Source organism: Ahaetulla prasina, chromosome 12 (assembly GCF_028640845.1).
Source record: "Ahaetulla prasina isolate Xishuangbanna chromosome 12, ASM2864084v1, whole genome shotgun sequence".
Lineage (NCBI taxonomy): Eukaryota > Metazoa > Chordata > Lepidosauria > Squamata > Colubridae > Ahaetulla > Ahaetulla prasina.
In genome coordinates, this window is record NC_080550.1 from 30150369 (window position 1) to 30173961 (window position 23593).

General features: G+C 38.0%; 1 protein-coding gene across 1 annotated transcript in view; it reads left to right on the forward strand.

The window, feature by feature from the left end:
• The first annotated feature begins 307 nt into the window (after positions 1-307).
• The window catches only part of PLLP (plasmolipin), a 61405-nt gene continuing 38119 nt past the window's right edge, over positions 308-23593 (forward strand). Inside the window, exon 1 of the mRNA XM_058155672.1 lies at positions 308-592. Coding sequence (XP_058011655.1) covers positions 464-592 — 129 coding nt within the window. The 5' untranslated portion in view covers positions 308-463. The remainder of the gene's footprint in view (positions 593-23593) is intronic.

The window sequence follows — 23593 nt, forward strand, 5'->3', positions numbered from 1 at the left end:
CCCGGGCGCGCACTCAGCCGACGCCCTTCCTAGAAGCGGTGGATGTAACAGTGGTCGTATGAACGCGTCCGGGGAGGGAGAGGGCAAACTCGTGTAGAAGGGCAGGGGAAAACGGCTGGCCCGTACTTCTGGGGCTCCCGCCGCGGGTTCTCCGCCTAAGGTCGGCCCAGCAGCTTTCAGGGCAGCGCTGGGGGGGACGCGGCTCCACCGCCCGACTCGTCCCTCCTCCGCCTCTCGGTGCCACCAACCAGCAACCGGAGCGCCCGGCCGGCCGCGCCCCAGGCAGCCTCCCCACCCCGAGCCGCAGCCCCAGCGCCTCCCGCGGGTGGTACCAGCGCTCCACCTCGCCCGGCTGAGCTCCGCAGCCGCGTCCCGTTCTGCGCTCCCTGATCGCCCCTCTCGCCCTTCGCAGCTTCCACCGGGCGCAGCGCGTCTCCTCCGGGCCGGGGACGCCGCCGGCGGGATGGCCGAATTCCCGGCCAAAGTCAGCACCCGCACCAGCACCCCCGCCGGGGAGCCGGCTTTCCACGCGCCCGCCTTGGATCTGGACTTCGTCAAGTCCCCCTTCGGCATCCTGATGGTGGTGGAAATCGTGAGTAGTAGCCCGACGAGCGTGCCTCTGAGCTCATCCAGAGCCCTTCCACCCGGTTCGGAAAAGCAGGCGGGCCGCCTTTCTGCCTCTGTCCAGCGGACCGGGGATGGTGTGGGGGAATGGGCTGCTCTTGCTGTGCCCAAGCAACGGTTCGTTTGCACGGGACGGAGAAGCGGGTCTGCTCCTTCCCAGGTTGAGCTGAAGGGTACAGGTTTCCTTCCAAGGCAGCGCTAACCCTGAATCCTGGCTTGTGAAACCTCGATTGTCTGGGCTTCATACCAGCTATTAACCCAGATGCGAAGAAAACACCTGCTGTCTTTATTGGCCCAGGAGAATGGATGGTGGTTGGGAGACCAGGAGGTGTTTCTTTCTCCTGCAATGGTCTCCTTGCTAGGTAGGCTGGTCTAAGGGAGAGGGACCGTCTAAAGTCCCCACGGAATATATGTGGGCCAGAGTAACATTCCAATCTGAGTCTCCCAAGCTCTGTTCCAACACTTCCCCACTACCTGTAGGAACTTTATATGGACTTTCTTCTATCAGCTAAGAACAGTCCTCCTATCCCATAAAATCCAGTTTTATACAATACATAATTTATACATTAATATGTATAAAATATTAGTTTCAAGCTTAACTTAGTCTTTTTATTATATTTTATAGTAATAATTCTTTTCAGTTCTTTATGGTTTATTCTTTATTTACCCCAGATTTTTTTTAAATCTTGCAGGATAATTCTGTTTATGTTGTACGTCATTCTAAGCTGAATATTTGCTTCCTCGTTAAAAATTTAGAGACATTTTATCTAAGAATTTTAGTTCTAATAATGTACACCCTTCTAACATTTGTTTTATTACATCATGTTAGCACACTTGATCTTATCGTACTCTTCCCTTTTCTCTTCTCCCTCCCTTCCCTTCCCTTCCCTTCCCTTTCCTTCCTTGCTCCTTTCCTCTTCCCTTCCCTACCCCACTTTTTGCTTTCTTTTTAAGCTAGCCATTGACCAAAATTAATAAAATCTAACATCCTCGTTACACCAGGTTAAGTTGCTGTGTAAGCTCAGCCTTCAAAAGGGCCATTTTCTTCAGCCATTGGGGTCATTGTGCCACAATGACACTCAGTAGGAAGATTTAGGGGAGTGAAAGAAATCTCCCTCCCCTCCCAAGAGGCCAAGACTGGAGTATACAACTGGAAAAACAGACACTGCCTCCCAAGGCAGAAACTCCCACGACTACTGATCACAGCAACCACCATTGCTTGGGTTGCATGATCAAAAGCCAGCAATAAACTCTGATGTACTAAAGCTGCGTAGCTTTGATCTTTGGGAAAGGACAAGATTATTGGGGTGGGGAGGGTGGAGGGACCCATCTTAGGCTGACTGAAAGCAGAGCATCCAAGGGAAGGCAAAGAAGTAGAAAAAACAGTGGGGTGTCCAAAAGTAGAGAAGAGAGACACCAGGATGGTCCTCAGCTGGACAGAGGGACTTCTTGTGGGTGGGGGGGGGGAGAGGAAGTGGAATTGGCTTGGGGGAAGGGGAAAATGAAGCCCCAGTCCCAGCAGGCGTGAGAATATGGCCAGGAGCCCCATCTTTCCTTTTGTTAAAAAAAAATACAGTTAGTCCTCGATTTACGACCACAATCGAGCCCCAAATTTCTGTTGCTAAGCAAGACAGGGGTTAAGTGAGTTTTGCCTCATTTTACAACCTTTCTCGCCACAGTTGTTAAGTGAATCACTGCCGTTGTTAAGTTAGTCACATGGTTGTTAAGTGAATCCAGCTTCCCCATTGGCTTTGCTCATCAGATGATCACAAAAGGGGATCACATGACCCCCGGGACACGGTAACTGTGGTAAAGTGTGAAAAAAGTGATGTCTCCTTTTTCAGTGCTATTGTAAATTTTAACAGTCACTAAGTGAACTGTTGTAAGTAGAGGACTACCTCCATCTATGAAATCTGGAGAGTTAACTTTTGCAAAGGATAAAGACTGTAAGAAATTCATCCCATTCATCTTTGTAACAAACAAACCTGGTGGTGTTAAGAACAGCAGAAATTTTACATATGCATATGTATATGTATTTTGTTGTTGTTAATTGCGAAGTCGTGTCCGACCCATGCGAAGTCCATGACCCCATGGACAACGTTCCTCCAGGCCTTCCTATCCTCTACCATCCTCTGGAGTCCATTTAAGCTCACGCCGACTGCTTCAGTGACTCCATCCAGCCACCTCGTTCTCTGTCGTCCCCTTCTTCTTTTGCCCTCAATCTTTCCCAGCATTGGGCTCTTTTCCAGGGAGTCCTTCCTTCTCATTAGGTGGCCAAAGGATTTGAGTTTCATCTTCAGGATCTGGCCTTCTAAAGAGCATATATGTATATGTATACTTAATTCAGATGTCTGGGCTACGCTGGAAATTAATTTAGCATAGAACAAAACAAGAGAATGATTTTATTGGCTTGCCTTCTCTTCCCCACTTCTTAAGATGAATAATGCAACTGTCATAAATGTGAGTCAGTTGCTAAGTCTCTGAATTTTGATCCCGTGACCATGGGAATGGCTGTAAATGTGAAAAATGTTCATCAGTCTTTTTTTTTTTCAATTGCCATTGTAACTTCTAACATCACTAAGCAAATAGTTGTAAATCAAGGACTACCTTATAAGCTCTTCCTCTCTTCACAGTCTTATTCTCAGCCTAAGATATGAAACATGGCAGCAGATGAAGGTGGAGCCACCTCTAAAAGGGGCCACGAGATCTATTGAGGGGAAGGTGGGGGACTTTCTCATGTTGCCCACCCCCACCCCAGAAACTGGTAGTTGAGCACCATATTTTCCACATTGGTTCTCTGGAGTAGAAGCTTCGAGGATTTCTGTCTTTAAATAACAATGTAAAATTGCTATGGATGGGGTAACTTTCAGTACTACAGGGAGAGGCAAAGAATCTTTTCAGGGCTTGTGGTGTAAATATAAACATCCACACCTTCCTGTGAGTGGAATAATAATAATAATAATAATAATAATAATAATAATAATAATAATAATAATAATAATAATAATAATAATAACAACAACAACAACAACAACAACAACAACAACAACAATAATAATGCTGCATGGAGTAGTGTATTTCCCATACTAATCCAGCTGAGAATGATGTTTCCTGATGTTTTTTTAATGCTAACGGAGTAAGTGAGACCCATGTCATATTTCGTAAGACAGGGGTCTCCAACCTTGGCAACTTTACAACTTGTGGACCTCAACTCCCAGACTACCTTAGCCGGCATGTGAGGCTGAGATGTTTGGGGTGCAAGGATGTAGGTGTGCAAGGAATAGGGGTAGATCACGTTACCGCCATTGAGCTTTTGGATGCAAAGCTCACAGACTGTCATGAGGAGTGGGAGATGGGGGAGTGAGGGGTGATAGAGCCAATAGAGTCTGTTCAGTTTAGGGGTTAAGACACCAGGCTAGAAACAAGGAGATGGTGAGTTCTAGTTCCACTTTGAGCATGAAAACCAGTTGGGTGACTTTGGGCCACTCACCAGAAGATGGTGAGTTCTAATCTTGCCTTATCCATGAAAGCTGGCTGGGTGACTTGGGCCAGTCCCTCTCTCTTAGCCAAACCCGCTTCATAAGGTGGTTGTTGTGGGTAAAAGAGGAGAAAGGTGTATGTTTGCTGAGTAACATAAATTAATAAAAGTGGGGTCACTAATGCATAAACAATACATAAATGGCAAATACCAACTCTTGCCTTTCCTAAGACCAGGGGAAAAAAAGATGCTTATTCAGAGTAGAGACGTAGCCATCATCTCAAAAGGGGAAGGGAGCAGATAATGCCAAGAAATTCCCATGCTATTTCTCATGACCCCCTCCCCAATTCTTGCCTTGACCCCTTCCCCTAAAAAATGTATACAATTTGGCTCCTGCTTTGAAAGGGCCAAAAAGTCCTCCCACGTATTCGGAGAGGACAATGAACACAGTGGCAGAACACTTCATACAACCCTGGAGTTGTTTTCAGCAAACCAAGTCCTGATGGCAGCTAAACAGACTACCAATCTTCCCACAAACCTGAGCGACAGTACAGATATTTATTTGTTTGTTTGTCTGTTCAATTTATAGAATCATTTATTGTTTATATTCCAGCTAAGGAAATGCATAGTGAATGCATCGACATGACACGTTCCTCTGGTGAGGTTTTGCAACAGGCAAGCTGTGTTAGTTTGTGGTAGCCGAAAGCACCAAGAAAATCATATATGGCTTTTCGTAAAATTTGTTCATTGGAAAATGTGCTTGCAAGCTCCTTTTTTTTTTTTTTTTGAATAGAATAGATTTTTTTTTTAATTGGCCAAGTGTGATTGGACACACAAGGAATTTGTTTTGGTGCATATGCTCTCAGTGTACATAAAAGGGAAAAAAAATGCCTTCATCAAAGGTACAACATTTACAACACAAATGATGGTCACAGGTTGCAATTTAACCCTTAATGATAGCAACAAAAAGTTACAGCCATATAGTCATAAATGGAAAGAGACTGGTGATGGGAATGATGAGAAGATTAATAGTAGTGTAGATTTAGTAAATAGTTTGACATTGTTGAGGGAATTATTTGTTTAGCAGAGTGATGGCCTTCGGGAAAAAACTGTTCTTGTGTCTAGTTGTTCTGTGTTCAATGCTCTATAGCATCGTTTTGATGGTAGGAGTTGAAACAGTTTCAACTCCTACCATCCTACCATCTAATTTACCATCTAATTTAGATTAGTTTGGGAATCATATTGTGCATTGGGTTAATCCTTCCCCTTCAGTTAGTTGAGGGTGCGGTACGCAGAGGTAGAAAATGTTTTCAAACCAAATCCTACATGAATTACTGACTAGCAAAAATGAATCCCGTGTTAAAAAATATTCTGTTTCTTCCTTCTCCTTAATTTTAAGTGTTAATCTATCCATTTCTGCACATTCTAGTATTTTTTTAAATTACACTTTCTTCTGCAGGAATCTCTTCATTTTTCTACTGTTGTGCAAACACAATTCTCGCTGCTGTTAACCCATGTAAAATTAAATAGATATTCCCTCTATTGTACTTTTCTGGTGAGATACCCAACAAAAATATTTTTGGTTTTAGGTCTATATGTTGTTTTACCATTTTTTCTAATCATGTATGTATTTTTGTCCAATCCCTAACTTACAGGAACAGAATTAGAATTTTAAAAGCTTAAGAGAATGGTTAATTATATAAGGAAGGTTTATTGAAATGGGTAAGCAAATATTATTATTATGTGATTATTATCAATGTTATGAATATTAAAGTTATTGTTATTATTGTTGTTGTTGTTGTTATTGTTGTTGTTGTTGTTGTTTTTTATAAATAATTTTTTTTTCCATTTTTCTTTTTTGTTCAAAAAAGTTTTATTTTGACATTCTTATCCAATAACATATCCAATAACATATTTAATGTACCATCATATACAATTAATCGGATCTGCCCGGTCACCACCCCCTTCCTTTTCCTTTTACTCTCCTTCTCTACCTTCTTCTACTTTCCATAACCATCCTCCCCCTCTCTTATCTACATCCTCTCCTCTTTCCTCCCTACTCCTTTCTTCTCCCTCTTCCCCTCTTCCTTCCTTTCCTCCTCCTCCTCTTCTCTTTCCTCCTTCTCCCTTCTACTTCCTTCTTTCCCATCATTCTAAAGTAGTAGCCAGACAGGTCCGATCTTACATTAATTATACATCTTCAATCATCTTTGTACATTAACTATCAATCCATTTTCTACCCCCTCCCCCTCCCTTCCCCTTCCTCCCCCCACCCCCCAGGACTTCCGAGAACCGAATACAGGGTATAAAACTAACAACAAAAATTAAAATCTAGCACAAATCATAATCCATAGTCATTCCTTAAAACCTCCACTCCCCTTCCAAAGACAAAGAAGATACTTTTCTTCCAATCCATTATATATCAGACCATTCCACTCCTAGAGTTCTCAGAAATTTCCGATTGAGTTAGTGTTTATTCTTGAATAAAGTACATAGTTTTTAATATCCAACCTTCATCAATCAATATCAAAACAACGTTCCATCTTCCAATATTCACCAAGGGTTCTTCTAAAATGTCTTTCTTCCCTAAGCAGTCTCTCAAAAATAGTTCATATTTCCAACTTAGTTTCTTTAATTTTTCTGTCCAACCTTCAAGGGTAAGCAATAGTCCATCTTTTCACATCTTTAACATTTTTATATGACAAATAATATTACAAATATCCAAAGTATCAATTGTAGTAGTTAAAATCTTCACTTTACCTTACTTATATCAAATAACATTATTAAAATTACACCTATAACTTATCCAAAATATATCTATTATAACAATTACATTCTAATTAACATTACATCCATCTCTTAAATATAATATTTAATCCAAATTCCTAAATTTTACTATCTATCCTCCAAAATTAAACAATATTCCATCTTCCTATTCCTTTATACCTTAAATATATCAAATAGTACCCCTAAAATTACACATTTATATCCACAATAAATCATTTACAAAAATTAACCATAATCATATATAATAAAGTAAAACATTCTCCCTCCCCTTCTTCTGTCTTACACATTTTCGACCATCTATTCACCATTCAACTTAACATCTGTTAACAAAGAATTCCCAATCTTTAATACATTAGTATAAAAATCTCGTGCTTTACAAATTGTGTTGAGAAAATACTTTCTTCCTTTATAATTCAGTGTTAAACCAGCTGGAACCTCCCATCTAAAATATATCTGATGTTTCTTAAGCTCATCCACCAGAAAGGCAAATTCTTTTCTCTTTCTTAACATTTTAGGAGGAATTTCCTTCATCATTATTATATCTTGTCCTAATATTTGAAATTTATTTTTATAAAATGCTCGCAAAATTCCATACCTAATCCTCTTATTTGTAAAATAAATAACCACATCTCTCGGTAAGCACTTCTGCCTTGCCCACCAAGAATTAACACGATAAATTTTTTCAATATTAACTTCAAAATCTTCTGGTTCCACTCCCTCTATCTGAGCAAAGGCCTGAATAAAAATCTCTTTCAAATTTTCTTCCTTACACTCTCTTATTCCTCTCACCCTTATAGCATATTCCATTAATTTATATTGTAATATAACCCTTTCTTCCTCTGCCTTATCAGCCTTAACCTGAATATCATCTATTTTATTTTCTAAATTCAAATTAATTTGAACTTCATCTATTTTCCTTTGCAAATCTGAATTAATTTGGTTAAATTCATTCAGTCTTTCTTCTGTCTGTGTACTAGATAACAATAATGGGGTAATTGATTCCTTTAATTTTTTCATCTCCCTACTCTGCTCTTCCACCAAATCTTTAAAATCCAGTATTTCTTTCTCCATTTCATTAAATTTTTGATCTATTTCTGAAAGATGAGCCTCCATAAGCTCCTGTAAAAAATTCCTTAGACTTTCTTTAATATCCTCTCTCAATTTCCGTACCTGAAGTGAAGAAATTTCCAATATTTTAGAAGTGGTTAAATCTCTTTGCTTAAAAGCCATTTTTAAACTAAGTAATATCAAGAAGAAGAAGAAAAAAAAAGGGGGGGAATAAAAAGAAAAAAAAAACCAATAAATTTTTCTTCTTAAACACTGTAAGAAAAAGATAATAAAAAAAAAGAATAGATTTTTAAAAAAAGAATTCCATTTAAAAAAAAAATCTTGTTATTTTCTTCTTTTTTTTTTTTATTGAAAGAGTTTTTAAAAACAAAAACATTTTTCCCCCTTTTTTCCCCCTCCCTCCCAAAAAAAAAACAAAAACCCTTCCCCTCCTTCCCCGGCTTCCGGGTCAATCACAAGGTATTGTTATACATAAACCAAACATAGAATAAAATTTTCCTTCCAATCCAAATAACCACATCCAAAGCTTTTCATCTCCCAACCCTCCCATTACATAAAATAACTTTCTAATTATTCAAAGGCAATCTGATATTTCTTAATCTGATATCTGTTTTGTAGATAATCAATCCATTTTTCCATTCAATTAAATATCTTTCCTCGTATTGTCTTTTAAAACGCTGAGATTTTAGCCATCTCAGCCAAATTAATAACTTTCAATATCCATTCTTCTATTGTAGGTATCTCTTCTTCTTCCAGTATTGTCCAATCAACAGTCTTGCTGCTGTTATTAAATTCAGAATCAATTTAGTCTCAATCCCTGTACAATCCGTTATAATTCCCAAAAGGAAAAATTGTGGCAGGAACTTTATCTTCTTCTTCAGTACATTTTGAATAATCCACCAAATTCTTATCCAAAAGACCTTAATTTTCTTGCAAGTCCACCAAATATGAAAATATGTAGCATCATCACAATCACACCTCCAACATTTCGCTTGGATATTAGGATACATACATGATAATTTTTTGGGATCTAAGTGCCATCTATAAAACATCTTATAAAAATTTTCCCTTAAATTCTGTGCTTGTGTAAACTTAACATTTCTAACCCAGATTTTCTCCCATGTTTCCAACATTATTGGTTCCTGAATATTCTGTGCCCATTTTATCATACAATCCTTTACCAAATCCTTTTCCGAATCTATTTCAAGCAATACATTATACAATCTCTTTATATGCTCCTGGGTCTGATTTCTAATTTGCTTCATTAAATTTTCCTCCCTTTGCATTATACCAACTTTTTGATCTTCTTTCCATCTAGCACTTATTTGCCCATATTGAAACCAAGTATAATTCCTCCCTTCTTCATTTAATACCTGTAATGATTTTAATTGCAATCTACCTCCTTCAGCATACAAAAGTTCTTTATAAGTAATCATTTCCTGTTTCTGTTCTATATTTATATTCTCTATTGCATGCCTAGGGCTCGCCCATATAGGAATCTTGTATTCTAATTTATAGGAATATTTTTTCCAGACCCGCAAAAGAGCACTTCTCAACACATGATTCTTAAAAGCCCTATCCACTTTTTTTCCATAAAATAAGTACGCATGCCATCCATATAACAAGTCATAACCTTCTATATTCAAAATTCTTTTCTCTGTTAAGTGAAACCAGTCACTTATTACTGAAAGGGCTACTGCTTCATAATATAATTTAAAGTTAGGCATTCTTAAACCACCTCTTTCCCGTGAGTCCTGTATTATTTTCATTTTAACCCTCGCCTTTTTACCCTGCCATATAAATTTGTTAATCCCAATCTGCCAATCTTCCAAATTTTTATCCTTTTAATTATTGGTATCATCTGGAACAGAAACAAAATCTAGGTAACACATTCATTTTAATAGCATAATCCTTCCCAATAGGGATAACTGCAATTTCTTCCAGCCACTCATATCATTCTGAACTTTTTGCCATAGCAAGTCATAATTATTCTTATAAAGTTTCTTGTTCGATGAGCTAATATAGACCCCTAAATATTTAACCTTTTTTACTACCTCAAATCCTGTCATTTCCTCTAGTTTTTGTTTCTGTTGTATAGACATATTTTTAATTATCACTTTTGTTTTATTCTGATTTATTTTAAATCCTGATACCTTTCCATATTTATCAATTACTTCCAACAAAAATCTACTTGAATTTATAGGATTCGTTAACGTAACCACTACATCATCTGCAAAAGCTCTAACTTTATACTCATATTGTCTAATCTTAATTCCCTCTATTTTCATTAATTCTCGTATTTTATCTAATAATGGTTCCAGAGTCAAAACAAACAATAATGGTGATAAGGGACATCCCTGTCTCGTTCCTTTCGCAATCTTAATAACTTCTGTCAGCAATCATGAGGATATATCCGAAGACCCAAATCTTCCTTTTATGTATAGCACAAGGGTGTAATAATGTATTTTCTTTTTGTTTGTTTGTTGTAAAAAAAGTAATAAAAAAAAAAAACCTTCTGTCAAGCTACCATTTACTATAATCTGTGCTGTTTGCTCTCCATAAATCGCTTTAATTATTCTAATAAAACAGTCTCCAAATTGCATTTTCTCTATTAATTTAAATAAAAAATCCCAATGCAATCGATCAAAGGCTTTCTCTGCATCCAAAAAAATAAGTGCCACTGAAGTATTCTTCTTTTCCAAGTATTCCAATATATTAATAATCTGTCTAACATTTTCTGTCCAAGTATTCCAATATATTAATAATCTGTCTAACATATTAATAATCTGTCTAACAGCCTCCCTTTTATAAAACCAGATTGATCAGTATGAATTCTTTGTTGTAAAACTAACATTAATCTATTTGCTATTATTTTTACAAAAATCTTATAATCATTATTTAAAAGTGAAATCGGCCTGTAGTTACCAGGTTTAGAGCAGTCTTGCTCCTCTTTTGGTATCAGTGAAATAAAAGATGTTTTCCATGACGGGGGTATTCCCACTCCTAATTGTATCTGATTAAATAATTCTTTAAGTGGGCCTAATATTTCATCCTGTGTTTTTTTATAATAAGTTGCTGTAAGACCATCTGTACCAGGGGTTTTCCCCATTTTTAATTGTTTAATTGCCTCCACTATTTCTCCAGTAGCTATCGGCCGATTCAGCTCCTCCCTCTGTTCTAATGTTAGAATATTAACCTTATAATCTTTCAAATAATCATAAATGTCCCTATTCAATATTTTGTCTTTTGCATATAGTGCAGTATAAAATTCTGAGAATGCCTTTTTAATTTTATCCTGTTGGTATATCTCTTTACCTTTATATTCTATTTTTTGTATGACACGTGCTTTCTGTTTCTTCCTTAAATTATATGCCAACCATCTCCCAGGTTTATTTGCATTACAAAAGGTATTATGTTTAGCATATTGTATATTCGTTGCCACCTGGTCTGCCATTAACATATTAAATTGACTCTGTAATATTTTTATAGCCTCTTTAAGTTTGTGATCTTGTGGGTTTTGAATTAATAACTGTTGCTTCCTTTGAATTTCTTCTTCCAAATACCTACGCTGCCTTTGTTTATTATTCCTTTGCCTATTGTCCAAGTAAATCAATATCCCTCTAATAAACGCTTTGCTCGCCTCCCACACAGTTCCTATAGGTGTCCCTTTGTACATATTAAAATCAAAAAATTCTTTTAACTGTTTCTTACAATAAGTTACATTATCCTCATATCTAAACAGATTTTCATTCAACCTCCATGTTCTACCACCTTTTTTCCCTTGTAATAATTCCATCCATACTGGGCTATGGTCAGTTAAACACCTCGGAAATATCTTCATTTTCTTCACCCTAGAAAGCAAGTCATTAGAAATTAAAATAAGATCAATTCGTGAAAAGATTGATGCCTATCAGAAAAAAGTAAAATCTCTCTCATCTGGATTCCGTAACCTCCATATATCTCTAAACTCAAAGTCTTCCATCATTTCAAAAAGGATTTTGGTAATTTTGCATGTATAGGTATCTTCTTGGAGGAGGTTCTCTTATCCTTCTTGTATCAATTACTCCATTCCAGTCTCCTAATAAAATAAACGAACTATAATCCCAGAGGGTCAACCTCTCATGTAACATTTTGTAAAACTTTTCTTGTTGCTGATTAGGTGCATAAATACCTATCAGCAAAGTCTTTTGCATCTATCACCAGTTCAATAGCAATAAATCTTCCTTGAATATCTGCCTCAATTAAATTAGCTGGTATATCCTTCCTGATATATACAACAATTCCATGCTTCTTTTCCAAAGCTGATGCAACAAAATGGTTACCCAATTTTGAATTAATTAAATATTTTTGGTCTGATAATTTTATATGTGTCTCTTGCAAACAAATCACATCATTTTTAAATTGTTTCAAGTAGTGAAATATTTTCCTTCTTTTCTGAGCTGAATTCAAGCCATTAACATTCCATGACAAGATTCTATTTGCCATTGGCCTCCTGAAGCTTGAAGCAGACAACGAAAGCTCCTCCTCCGGTATCTTCCGTCTAGCTCCTCCCACAGCTTCCATACTGGGATCCTGACTTTTACTTTGAGACTGTTGCTCTTCTTTACGCTTAAGGGCTCCTCTTGTCACCCTTTGCTCTTGTGGTTCCTCTAATACTGGTAGCAATAAAGGCTCTTGGATCACCACGCCTTCTTGAGTCTCTTGAAGTTTTTCTATCACTTCTATTTCGACTTTCAAAACTGTAGAAAGAAAATCCTTTGCCTTTAAAACAGTGTCAATTCTATATCTCCTTCCTTGATAGAATACTGTCAGTCCAACTGGCACCTCCCATCTGAATTGAATCTGATGTTTTTTTAGTTCTTGTGTAAAAAAAGCAAATTCCTTCCTGTCTCTTAACATCTTTGAAGGAATCTCTTTCAACACCTTCAACTCCTGTTCTCCAATTTTTAAAGTTGTCTGATATGAAACTTGCAGAATCTGATTTCTCATAGTCCTTTTCACAAAATAAACCACAATGTCCCGAGGAAGCTTTCTCTGTCTTGCAATCCAGGAATTAACTCTATATATTTTATCAATTTGGTAAGCTACCTCTTGGGGGTCCACATCAATAAATTCAGCCAATGCTTCTGATATAATTTTTCTTAAGTCTTCTCCTCGCTCTTCTTGCATACCACGAATTCTAAGAGCTCCTTCCATAAGTTTATATTGTAATATCACAACCTGATCTTCATTTTGATCCACTTTTTTCTGAACACCTTTCATTTTGTCTTCTAAATGCTTATTTGACTGAGAGATCTGTTGCATTTCCACTTCCAATCCTTCAATTTTTTTACTCAGTCCTGAAACTGCCATAAGAATATCTTCTCTTATTTTTGCATTAAAATTCTCCATCATCTCTTTTTGCCTATCTTCAGAAAGTTTTAATTGTTCTTTCAATATTTCCTCAAGACTTGGTTCAGATCCCCTTCTTCCAGAAGGCTTTAAAGGTTTAGCTGCCATTCTGTCTTCAAAAGAATCAGGAATTCAAACTTAATAACTCTCCTTCCCTCCTTTCAGTATAAAAAAACTCCGTTTGTAACAATCCACAAATAACGCTGCTTCATCGTACTACAAATTTTTACTTTCACTTTCAGACGCCATTTTAAAAGTCAATTAATCAAAGACAAAGAAAGGTTTCAAGTTTCAAAAAGGGAGTCGGTACTTGCCGTGCTGATTCTACATCAAAGATCGAACGCTTGTGAAATTCCCGTCTGCTTAGAATATCAATCAATTTAATAAGTCCTTTAGAGGAGAAGCGACATTCCCACTCCTTTTTCCTGATAAAAACAGGAGCGTGCTGAAGTTGGAGGGAGTGGAATTCGGTGGGGTCATAAATCCAGGAAAATTCGCTCTTGAGAGCAAACCCCCTGTCAGACCTGCCACTTTCCCACAACTCTGATAACCTCTTTCACCCAGAGGTTATGCTAAGCTCAGTGAACAGTGATTTTTTTTCTGTTTCACTGACTTTTACAATCTTCTAACACGGAGTGCTCTGTTAGAGCACCCAGCAGGAGGGTGACGTCACTGGAGCCTCAATTGTTATTTTCTTCTTAAAGGTTCCACGCCAGCAATTGTAATCAGCATTTCCTTAGCTTTCACTTTCAAAACACAAAACGCCATCTTTCTTCATCTCCACTCTTAAATAAAAATAACTTCTCTGTCAGGGAGTTAAAATCATCTTACAAACAAATGCCAGCCCTCCTGCTTTCGGCTCTTTCCGTGTTGACAATTTATCAATAATCCTCTTCAGTCACGGAGATGGACGCTGCGTTTTGCTCTGCTTTTGCAGAGGCGTTCTGGATTCTGGAGCTTTTTTTTGAGCTATAGAAGGAGCGTTCCCATCAAACCACCAGAAATCATTCTGGGGCTTTTCTTGGGGGCTCAACTTCAGCTCAAATGCTCATCATCCCCCTCCTTGCCCGAGGGTAGAGATTTACGAGCTGTTGACAGCAGATTAACACTGTCTAAACAGCTCTCACAGAATCACAAAGAACGGGCAGACTGAGATTGCCCGCCATTTAGCGCAGCGGAGCCACCCGGAAGCCCTTTTTATTTCCATTTTTCAACATCATATTTATGTACAAACTATTATCCATCATTAATCATTAATTTTTATTTATTACTAATTCAGGCCTGCCCGACTGCCACTTCCTTTCTACACAACTTCCCTCTCTACCCTCTACTACTTTCCCATCCTTCATCCCCTTCACTTTACTACTTCCTCTCCTCCTTCTCCACTCCTCCCTTCTTCCACCCTATCTAACCCTCTTATTCCCCTTCTCCTTCTCTACACTTTCCTATCTACTTTCTTCCCTCCTTCTACTCCTCTCTCCTTTTCTTCCCGAAATGGCAGTCGAGCATCCCCAATATCATTTTAAATTTTTTAATTTCATGTCTTCAAAAATTACTGTACATTAATAATCAGTCCATGTATCACTTGTTGATTCATTTTTCCCCCCTTCCCCCCCTCCCCCTTCCCCCCCCCCAGACTTCCCAGAGCAAATACCGGGTATTATAACCTACAATCACAAGCTAAAGTATACAAAATATACATAACCTCCCACCTTAAAAAAAAATTAAAACTATAGATCCCCTCACAATAAAAATAAAAAAGATAGGAAAGAATAATAAAAAAAAAAGGGGGAAAGAAACAATACCAACTTCACATATTGCTTCTTCTTACAGTCCATTTTTTAAAATTAATCCATCTTCTCAGATTCAATTTTTTTCTTTTCCCACTTATATATTCCTTCAAATTTCATAAGTCCATTTCTCAAATTACAGTCCATCTTCTCGAACTTTCTTCAATTGCCATAACATTTAATGTCCATTCTTCTTATAGTCTTATAGTCCATTTTAAAAATTAGTCCATCTTCTAAAGTTCAAATTTTTTTTCCCGCCCACTTGTATATTCCTTCAGATTTCATAAATCCATTTCTTAAATTACAATCCAGCTTCTCAAATTCAAGTTTTCATCACTTATATATTTCTTCAATTGTCATAAGATTTAATATTCAATCTTCCAATACTACTCCATCAATCAAATATCAAACAAATAATCATTTAGACTACATCCACAATATAACAGTAAACAATTAAAATCATCACATCCACATTATCTGAATTCATAAATTTCACTTTTCAACCTTCACAATTGAGTAATATCATCCTATAGATTTATACCATACAAATAGCAAATAACACAAATCCTATAATTTATATCCTAAACAAATCAATTCCAAAAATTAACCATAATCATCCTATTCACATCTTAAACATTCCTCCCCTCTCCCATTCTATTTTCCATCATTTCCAAACCAGTTAACTTAGCATCTAACAACAAAGGATTCCCACTCTTTAAGACATTAATATAAAAATGTCTCGCTTTCATAACAGAATTAAGAAAATACTTTCTACCTCTAAAATTCACTGACAAGCCCATTGGGACTTCCCATCTAAAATGTATCTGATATTTCTTAAGCTCATCCACCAAAAAAGCAAATTCTCTTCTGTTTCTTAACATTTTAGGAGGAATTTCCTTCATCATTTTTATATCTTGTCCCAATATCTGAAATTTATTGTTATAAAAGGCTTGCAAAATTTCATACCTAACCTTTTTAGTTGTAAAATAAATAACCACATCCCTAGGTACTCTATTTTGTCTTGCCCACCAAGAATTAACACGATAAATTCTTTCAATATTAATCTCAAAATCTTCTGGCTCCACACCCTTTATCTGTGCAAAGGCTTGCGTAAAAATCTCCTTTAAATTTTCCTTCCTATTTTGTTTCAACCCCCTCACCCTTATAGCATATTCCATTAATCTATATTGTAATATTACTCTTTCTTCATCTGCCCTATCTACCTTTGCCTTTATATCTTCCATCTTATTATCTAAGTTCCAATTATTTTGATCTTTTCGAATTTCTTCTATTTTCCTTTGCAGCTCTAAATTAGCTTTATTAAATTCTGCAAGATCATCCTGCATCTGAATACAAGAACTTAATATTTGCGCAATTGCATCCTTTACCATTTTCATTTCCCTCTTCTGCTCTTCCACCACTTCCTTGAAATCCAACATCTCTTTCTCTATTTCGTCAAATTTTTGATCTATTTCTAAAAAGTGACTCTCCAAAAACTCCTGTAAAAAATTTCTTACTTCCTTTTTGATTTCTTCTCTTAATTTTTGAATCTGAGCTGAAGCAATTTCAAAGTTTTTAATAACTTTTGGCACTATTTGCTTAAAAGCCATTTTTAAAAAAAAAGGATAACTTAATAATAGACCAAGAAAAAGAAAGCAAAAAAAAAAATTATAAAAGAAAGTTTCAAAAAACTTATCTTCTAAATCACTATAATCCCAAGGAAGAAGAAAAAATATAAATCATAAGATTCTCATTTCTTCCAATTAGTCAGTATCTTCCTATATATCTTCTTTTTCAACACACTTTTAGCACTATTTGCTTAAAAGCCTTTTTTTTAAAAAAATATAACTTAATAACAGGTCAATAGAAAAGAAAAAATATTTAGAAAAGAAAAAATTTCAAAAAATCTTTCTTCTAAATCAGTATAATCCCAAAGAAAAAGAAAAAATATAAATCATAAAATTCTCATATCTTCCGTTTAGTCAGTATGTTTCTGTGTATCTTCTTTCTTCTATTTCAACACTAGCCGTTAGTAAGCATTTCTACTTTCGTTTTCAGAACACACATTCCACAAAACCGCCATTTGCTTTCTTCTCTCCTATCTTCGCAGCAAATAAATCCTCAGGGGCACACAGTCTTCTTACAAACAGGTGCTAGAACGCCAGTTTCTGCTCCGTCCACGTTCCAATCCATCATTAAAACAATTCCTGTCGTGGAAATTGGACGCTTCGTTTGTTCGCCATAAAGGCAAATGCCTCTCCTAGCCAGGAGCTTATCAGGTTATAGAAGGAGAACTTCCCACAAGCTTTAAAAGCTTATTAGGGCATCTCTACCTCAAACCTAATTGCTCAACTTTCCTCCTTTACCCGAAGGAAAGAATCCAGCTGTCGGACTCAGATTTACGATGTCCTGACAGCTTACAGACTAGGGAGTTAGCAGCTAAATCATAGCTGCTTCTTCACGAAGCGGAGCCAAAGCGGAAGTCCTGTTGTTGTTGTTGTTGTTGTTATTTGTCAACATTAACTGTACTAATGAATTACTGATTAGCGATTCACTTTCAGGGGACAATTGCCTCCCCAGAGTCTTGACACGAAAGTGGGCGCTTCAAAGGTGCCACCTCCCTCAACGTCAATCAGAATAGCACTGGAAGGGACCTTGGAGGTCTTCTAGTCCACTCCCCTGCTCAAACAGGAGACCCTAGACTATTTCAATCAATCAACGTCCTGCCCTCTGTCTCCTCAGGGTTTTGAACTGAGTTGGGTGGAGAGTTTGACTGTTTTCTTTTCCTTTTTTTATGATAAGAATGCCTTCAGAGCAACTATGGGCCAAACTTTCTCTGAATTTTTTTTTTCCCCTCTGGAAAAAATGTTGGAACACTCCTTTTCTTTTCTTCATCCGACTGGCTGAAGACGGGTAGAAAAAAAATCAGGCTGGAAAGCACTGCCCAGATTCAAAGCGGCAGGTGCCACAGCTACACAACTTTTTAAAAAACATTTAATAGATTTTTTAAATCCTGCTTTTATTACTTTATAAGTACTTCAAAGTGGTGAATGTTCATAATACTCCTTGCTCCTCCTCTTTTCCCCACAACAACTCTATGAGGTGGGTTGGGCTGTAAGAGAGTGGTTGGGCCAAAGTCACCCAGTCTTTCATGTCTAAGAGGGGACTAGAATTCACCCTCTCCTAGTGATTGGCCCAAAGCCACCCGGCCAGCTTCCATGACTAAGGCAGGACTAGAATTCACCGTCTCCTGGTTTCTAGGCTGGCTTTACCAATACATCAAATTCTCTTCTTCTGTAGCCATCTGGCTGGATTAGAAGACGGGAGAGGCCAACTCTCTCAGCACACAGAAGCCAGTCAGATCCCTCTGAGCCAGTTAGTCCGTCTCCTCCAAGAACTAAAGTAGTGCTGGCCCGTAAATGGCAACTCAGAGGGTTTAGACCATGGTGTCAAGCTCAAGGCTCAGGGGCCCAATCTAGCTTGCAGGATGCTTAGATCTGGCCCACGGGACAGCCCTGGAAACAGTGAAGAAGGACTGGCCCACGGTAACTCTGCCAGAGAAAATGGAGCTCGGGAGAGCTCCGTTTTTTCTGGCAGAGGGTTGCAGGAAGCCATTGCAGCCAACAAGGGAGCTCGGGAGCCTGTTTTCTCTGGCAGAGAGTTCAGACCACCATAGGCGTCCCCAACACGAGTGACGTCAAACTGGCCATGCCCCCACTGGCCATGCGCCCCCAGGTTCCCCCAGGTCAAACACAACCCTGATGCGGCCCTCAATGAAATTGACTTTGGCACCCCTGGGGTAGAGCCTCCCCCTTAAGCACAGAAGCTCCCTGAGGGATTCCTGGACCTCTCTCTCAAGCCAGAAGAAGTCTGTGGCTAAATTAACCATGGGGTTTAGGCTGTGGTGTGGTCTGAACCAAACCTGGTTCATCAGACCTAGGACATGGGATCGGTTTTGATAAGCTGCGCCATTTTGGTGGCTAGAAAGCAAACAATCCGCCATTCAAACTGCAGATTCAGAAGAGGAGAAGGGGTCCAATGGTAGAAGGTCTTTAAAAGAAGGTTAAAAATGAAAAAGTGCAGAAGTATCTCCCTATATAGGTTACACGTTTGCATAGCTTCCCCTGCTTGAGCAGGGGGCTGGACTAGAAGACCTCCAAGATCCCTTCTAGCTCTATTCCTATTACTAAGTCACTTCTGGAAATGGAGATAGCAAAATTTCCTGGATTTGTTTTTATGGTCACTAGGAATCAAGATTGACTCTGTGAACCATATTGTCATCAAGTACAGTAGTGGCTAAAATTGTGGAAACATTTTGGGACAAGTGTATTTTCTAAAACTAGCTAATAACACCATTTTTTTTTTGGAGTAGTACCATAAAATCTTATATCAATGGAAAGATAATTTAATCAATAATGTAATGCAATAACTTTTATGAAGGATTTGCTATCAGAAAAGCAGATACAGAATAAAGAAGAAAAGTGAAACATGTAGAAAAATGAGATATATAAAAATTATCACGTCAGTTAATACTTAGTTGGGTAACTTTTAGCATGAATTATGGCCTTAACAACGTCTTCCCATGGAGTGAACCAAGTATTTTAGTTCTGCAGCTGTTATAATGTGAAACCAAGATGGAATGATTGCTTCTATTAACTGGATTTTATTGTTGGGTCACTTCTGACGAGGGGTGAAATGCTCCCGGTTCGGACCGGATCACCTGATCCAGTAGTGATGGCGGCGGATGGTTCGGAAAACTGGTAGCAAAAATCCCTGCCCCACCCCCGCCCCAACTGAACTGCGCAATCATCAGAGGGATTTTTTTTTACTTTTAAAAGCATTTTTTCTTCAGCTGAAAAAATGCTTTTAATAGTAAAAAATGTCTCTGATGATCGTGCAACTCAGCTGGGATCGTCAGAACCTTTTAAAAGCATTTTTTCTACAACCTCTTCAGCCGAAGAGGTTGTTTAAAAAAAAGCTTTTAAAAGGCTCTTCTGGCGATCCCAGCTGAGTTGCCTGATCGCCAGAACCTTTTAAAAGCATTTTTACAATTTTTTTACATTTTTTTTACATTTTTTACAAGAAAAAATGCTTTTAAAAGTTAAAAAAAAGAAAGTTGGCCATGCCCACCCAGACACATTACCACCACCCCCAAGCCACGCCCACAGAACCGGTAGTAACAAATTTTACATTTCACCCCTGCTTCTGACTAACAAGTTTCTTTAGTCAGCTCCATATATTTTCAACTGGGTTAAGGTCTGGGCTATTACCGAGGCCATTCCAGTAATGGAATACAATTATCTTGAAACTACCCCCAAAACATGGTGTTATTAGCCATCGAACCTCAAAAATACAATTTTTCCAAAAGGTTTCTACAGTTTTGGCCACTGCTGTAGGTCTAGTCCACCAATATTTATTTATTAGTTACCTGTCTCTGGCTTAGCCAGTTCTAAACTGCTATAATTAATGGAGGTCATTTTTCTAGGCCATTAATAGCAGTGTTGAATTTACACCCTTTGCTTTGAAGCTTCCACCTGTTTGTTGGGGAGGTTTTAACTTTTTGTTCTCGGCCGCAAAAGGAAAAGGAGATTTCTTAGCCTTGTGTTCTAACTTCGGCCAGTAGACTTGTTCAAACATGCAGGGAGGGTAGCCATGACCAAACAATTTTTTAGATTTGGTATTGGTGCTGGTGAAAAGACTGGCTATTTGACCAAACTGGAAAGTGATGAAAAATAAGAGTTGTCCTTCCTGACCCAGGAAAGAGAAAAATGCAGTTTGTGGGCTTTCAAAAGTCCAGTATTTCTCAACCTTGGTAGCTTGAAGATGGGTGAAGATGGGTGGATGGGTGGACTTCAACTTCCAGAATTCTCCAGCCATATAGTATATAGTATAGTATATATAGCTATACTTGGCTGGGGAATTCTGGGAGTTGAAGTCTGCCCATCTTCAAGCTACCAAGGTTGAGAAACACCGGCTCAAACCAAGAAAGGCCTGTCTGAAATTGAGTGATAGTAACCTGCATCGTGGTGGCAATGCAGTTTCCAAATCCCGGGAATTGATCATCTCACTCTTTTCTGAGAAGGCCAAACCACACTCAAGGAAGATTCAGAGAAATCAGAATCCCTTGACAATAGGAGTGGTTAGAACTTGGAAATGAAACCATACAAAGAGAGGCATAGGCAAAATTTGACTCAAAAAGATTGTGTGTGTGTGTTTGTGTCTAAAAGGTATGGACCATCCTGGTGGTTTTGATCATGATTTGTGGACATTTCTGAATCTGTCTTATTTTTCCAGTGATTAGAGATGGGTTGTGGTCAAGCTAGAGATGTCCTCCAAAAACTTTCATGTACAAAAGATGAATAGTAGATGTAGGGTTTGGATGCTTGCATGAACCATTGGGAGATACAGCAAGTGAATGAAGCTGTGTGTCCCCCCCCCACTAAACGAATTGTGGTTTGTTGCATTGCTGCTTATGAAGGTCTGTGGGTAGCTTGATAGGCCAGCCAGGAATGTGACCAGTCCCCCCTGACCACACACACATACAGACACACACACTCTCCATGGTAGGATGTCAAACAAAAGGAGTATTAATAGGTTTTGGAGGAAGAGGAGGAGGAGGAGGAGGGGAAGGGGAAGGGGAAGAGGAAGGAGGAGGAGGAGATAATGGATTTGAATTTTTGCAAGGCCAATTATATTTGGTGAAGAAAGAGTAATCTACCCTGCCCTTAGCAAAGATTCCAAGAAATAGGCACAGATTCCAAGGAGGACATGAGGATGCAAAAGTTTTTGAACTTGAAACTTATGAGGACAGAATTTGCTTGAAGAGAAAGTCTGTTCTAGAGGATGAAGATATGAGAGCACTTTTCAAATGTCCATCAGGTGCAGGAGTTGGGGTGGGGAGTCACAAGAGGAAAATCAGGACTTTTATTATTTCAGGAGACAAGACCCAGAATCATGGATTTACCTGATGGGAAGACAGGTGCCACCCATTTTTAGAAAAACAATTCTTCAGAAAGAATGATCAAGAGAAGGTTGACAATGGAACCAGTGTCCCAGAGTGGGATGAGATGGGGTTTCAGAGATGGTTTTTAGGATTCTAGTCCTGAGTTGGATAGAACTCAAGATCCCTTGATTTGTGGAGAAAGAAAGTAGATAAAGAAATGCCATTTTTTCCCTTCTCATAATCCTAGAACAGGGGTCTCCAAACTAGAAAACTGTAAGATTTGGACTTCCGGTTTGGCTCCACTTCGTGCAGAAGCAGCTATGATTAGGCTGCTAACTCCCTAATAAGCTTCTGAGGCTTGCGGGGAGTTCTCCTTCCATAGCCTGATAAGCTCCTGGCTGGGGGAGGCATTTGCCTTTATGGCAAACAAACGAAGCGTCCAATTTCCATGGCAGGAATTGATTTATGATGGATTGTAACGTGGACGGAGCAGAAACTGGAGTTTTAACATTTGTTTGTAAGAAGACTGTAAGCCCCTGATGATATATTTGCTGCGAAGATAGGAGAGAAGAAAGCAAATGGCGGTTTTGTGGAATGTGTGTACTGAAAACGAAAGTAGAAATGCTTACTAACGGCTAGTGTTGAAATAGAAGATAGAAGATATATAGGAAGATACTGACTAAATGGAAGAAACGAGAATTTTATGATTTATATTTTTTCTTTTTCTTTGGGATTATAGTGATTTAGAGGAAAAGTTTTTTGAATTTTTCTTTTCTAAATATTTTTTTTTCTCTTGGTCTGTTATTAAGTTATATTTTTTTTAAAAATGGCTTTTAAGCAAATAGTGCCAAAAGTCATTAAAAACTTTGAAATTTCTTCAGTTCAGATTCAAAAATTAAAAGAAGAAATCAAAAAGGAATTAAGAAATTCTTTACAGGAGTTTTTGGAGAGTCATTTTCTAGAAATAGATCAAAAATTTGATGAAATAGAGAAAGAGATGTTGGATTTTAAGGAAGTGGTGGAAGAGCAGAAGAGGGAAATGAAAATGGTAAAGGATGCAATTGCGCAAATATTAAGCTCTTGTATTCAGATGGAGGATGATTTTGCAGAAATTAATAAAGCTAATTTAGAATTGCAAAGGAAAATAGAGGAAATTCAAAAAAATCAAAACAATTGGAATTTAGATAATAAGATGGAAGATATACAGGCAAAGGTAGATAGGGCAGATGAAGAAAGAGTAATATTACAATATAGATTAATGGAATATGCTATAAGGGTGAGAGGTTTGAAGCAAAATAGGAAGAAAATTTAAAAGAGATTTTTACGCAAGCCTTTGCTCAGATAAAGGGTGTGGAGCCGGAAGATTTTGAGATTAATATTGAAAGAATTTATCGGGTTAATTCTTGGTGGGCAAGACAAAATAGAGTACCGGGGGATGTGGTTATTTATTTTACATCTAAAAAGGTTAGGTATGAAATTTTGCAAGCCTTTTATAAAAATAAATTCCAAATA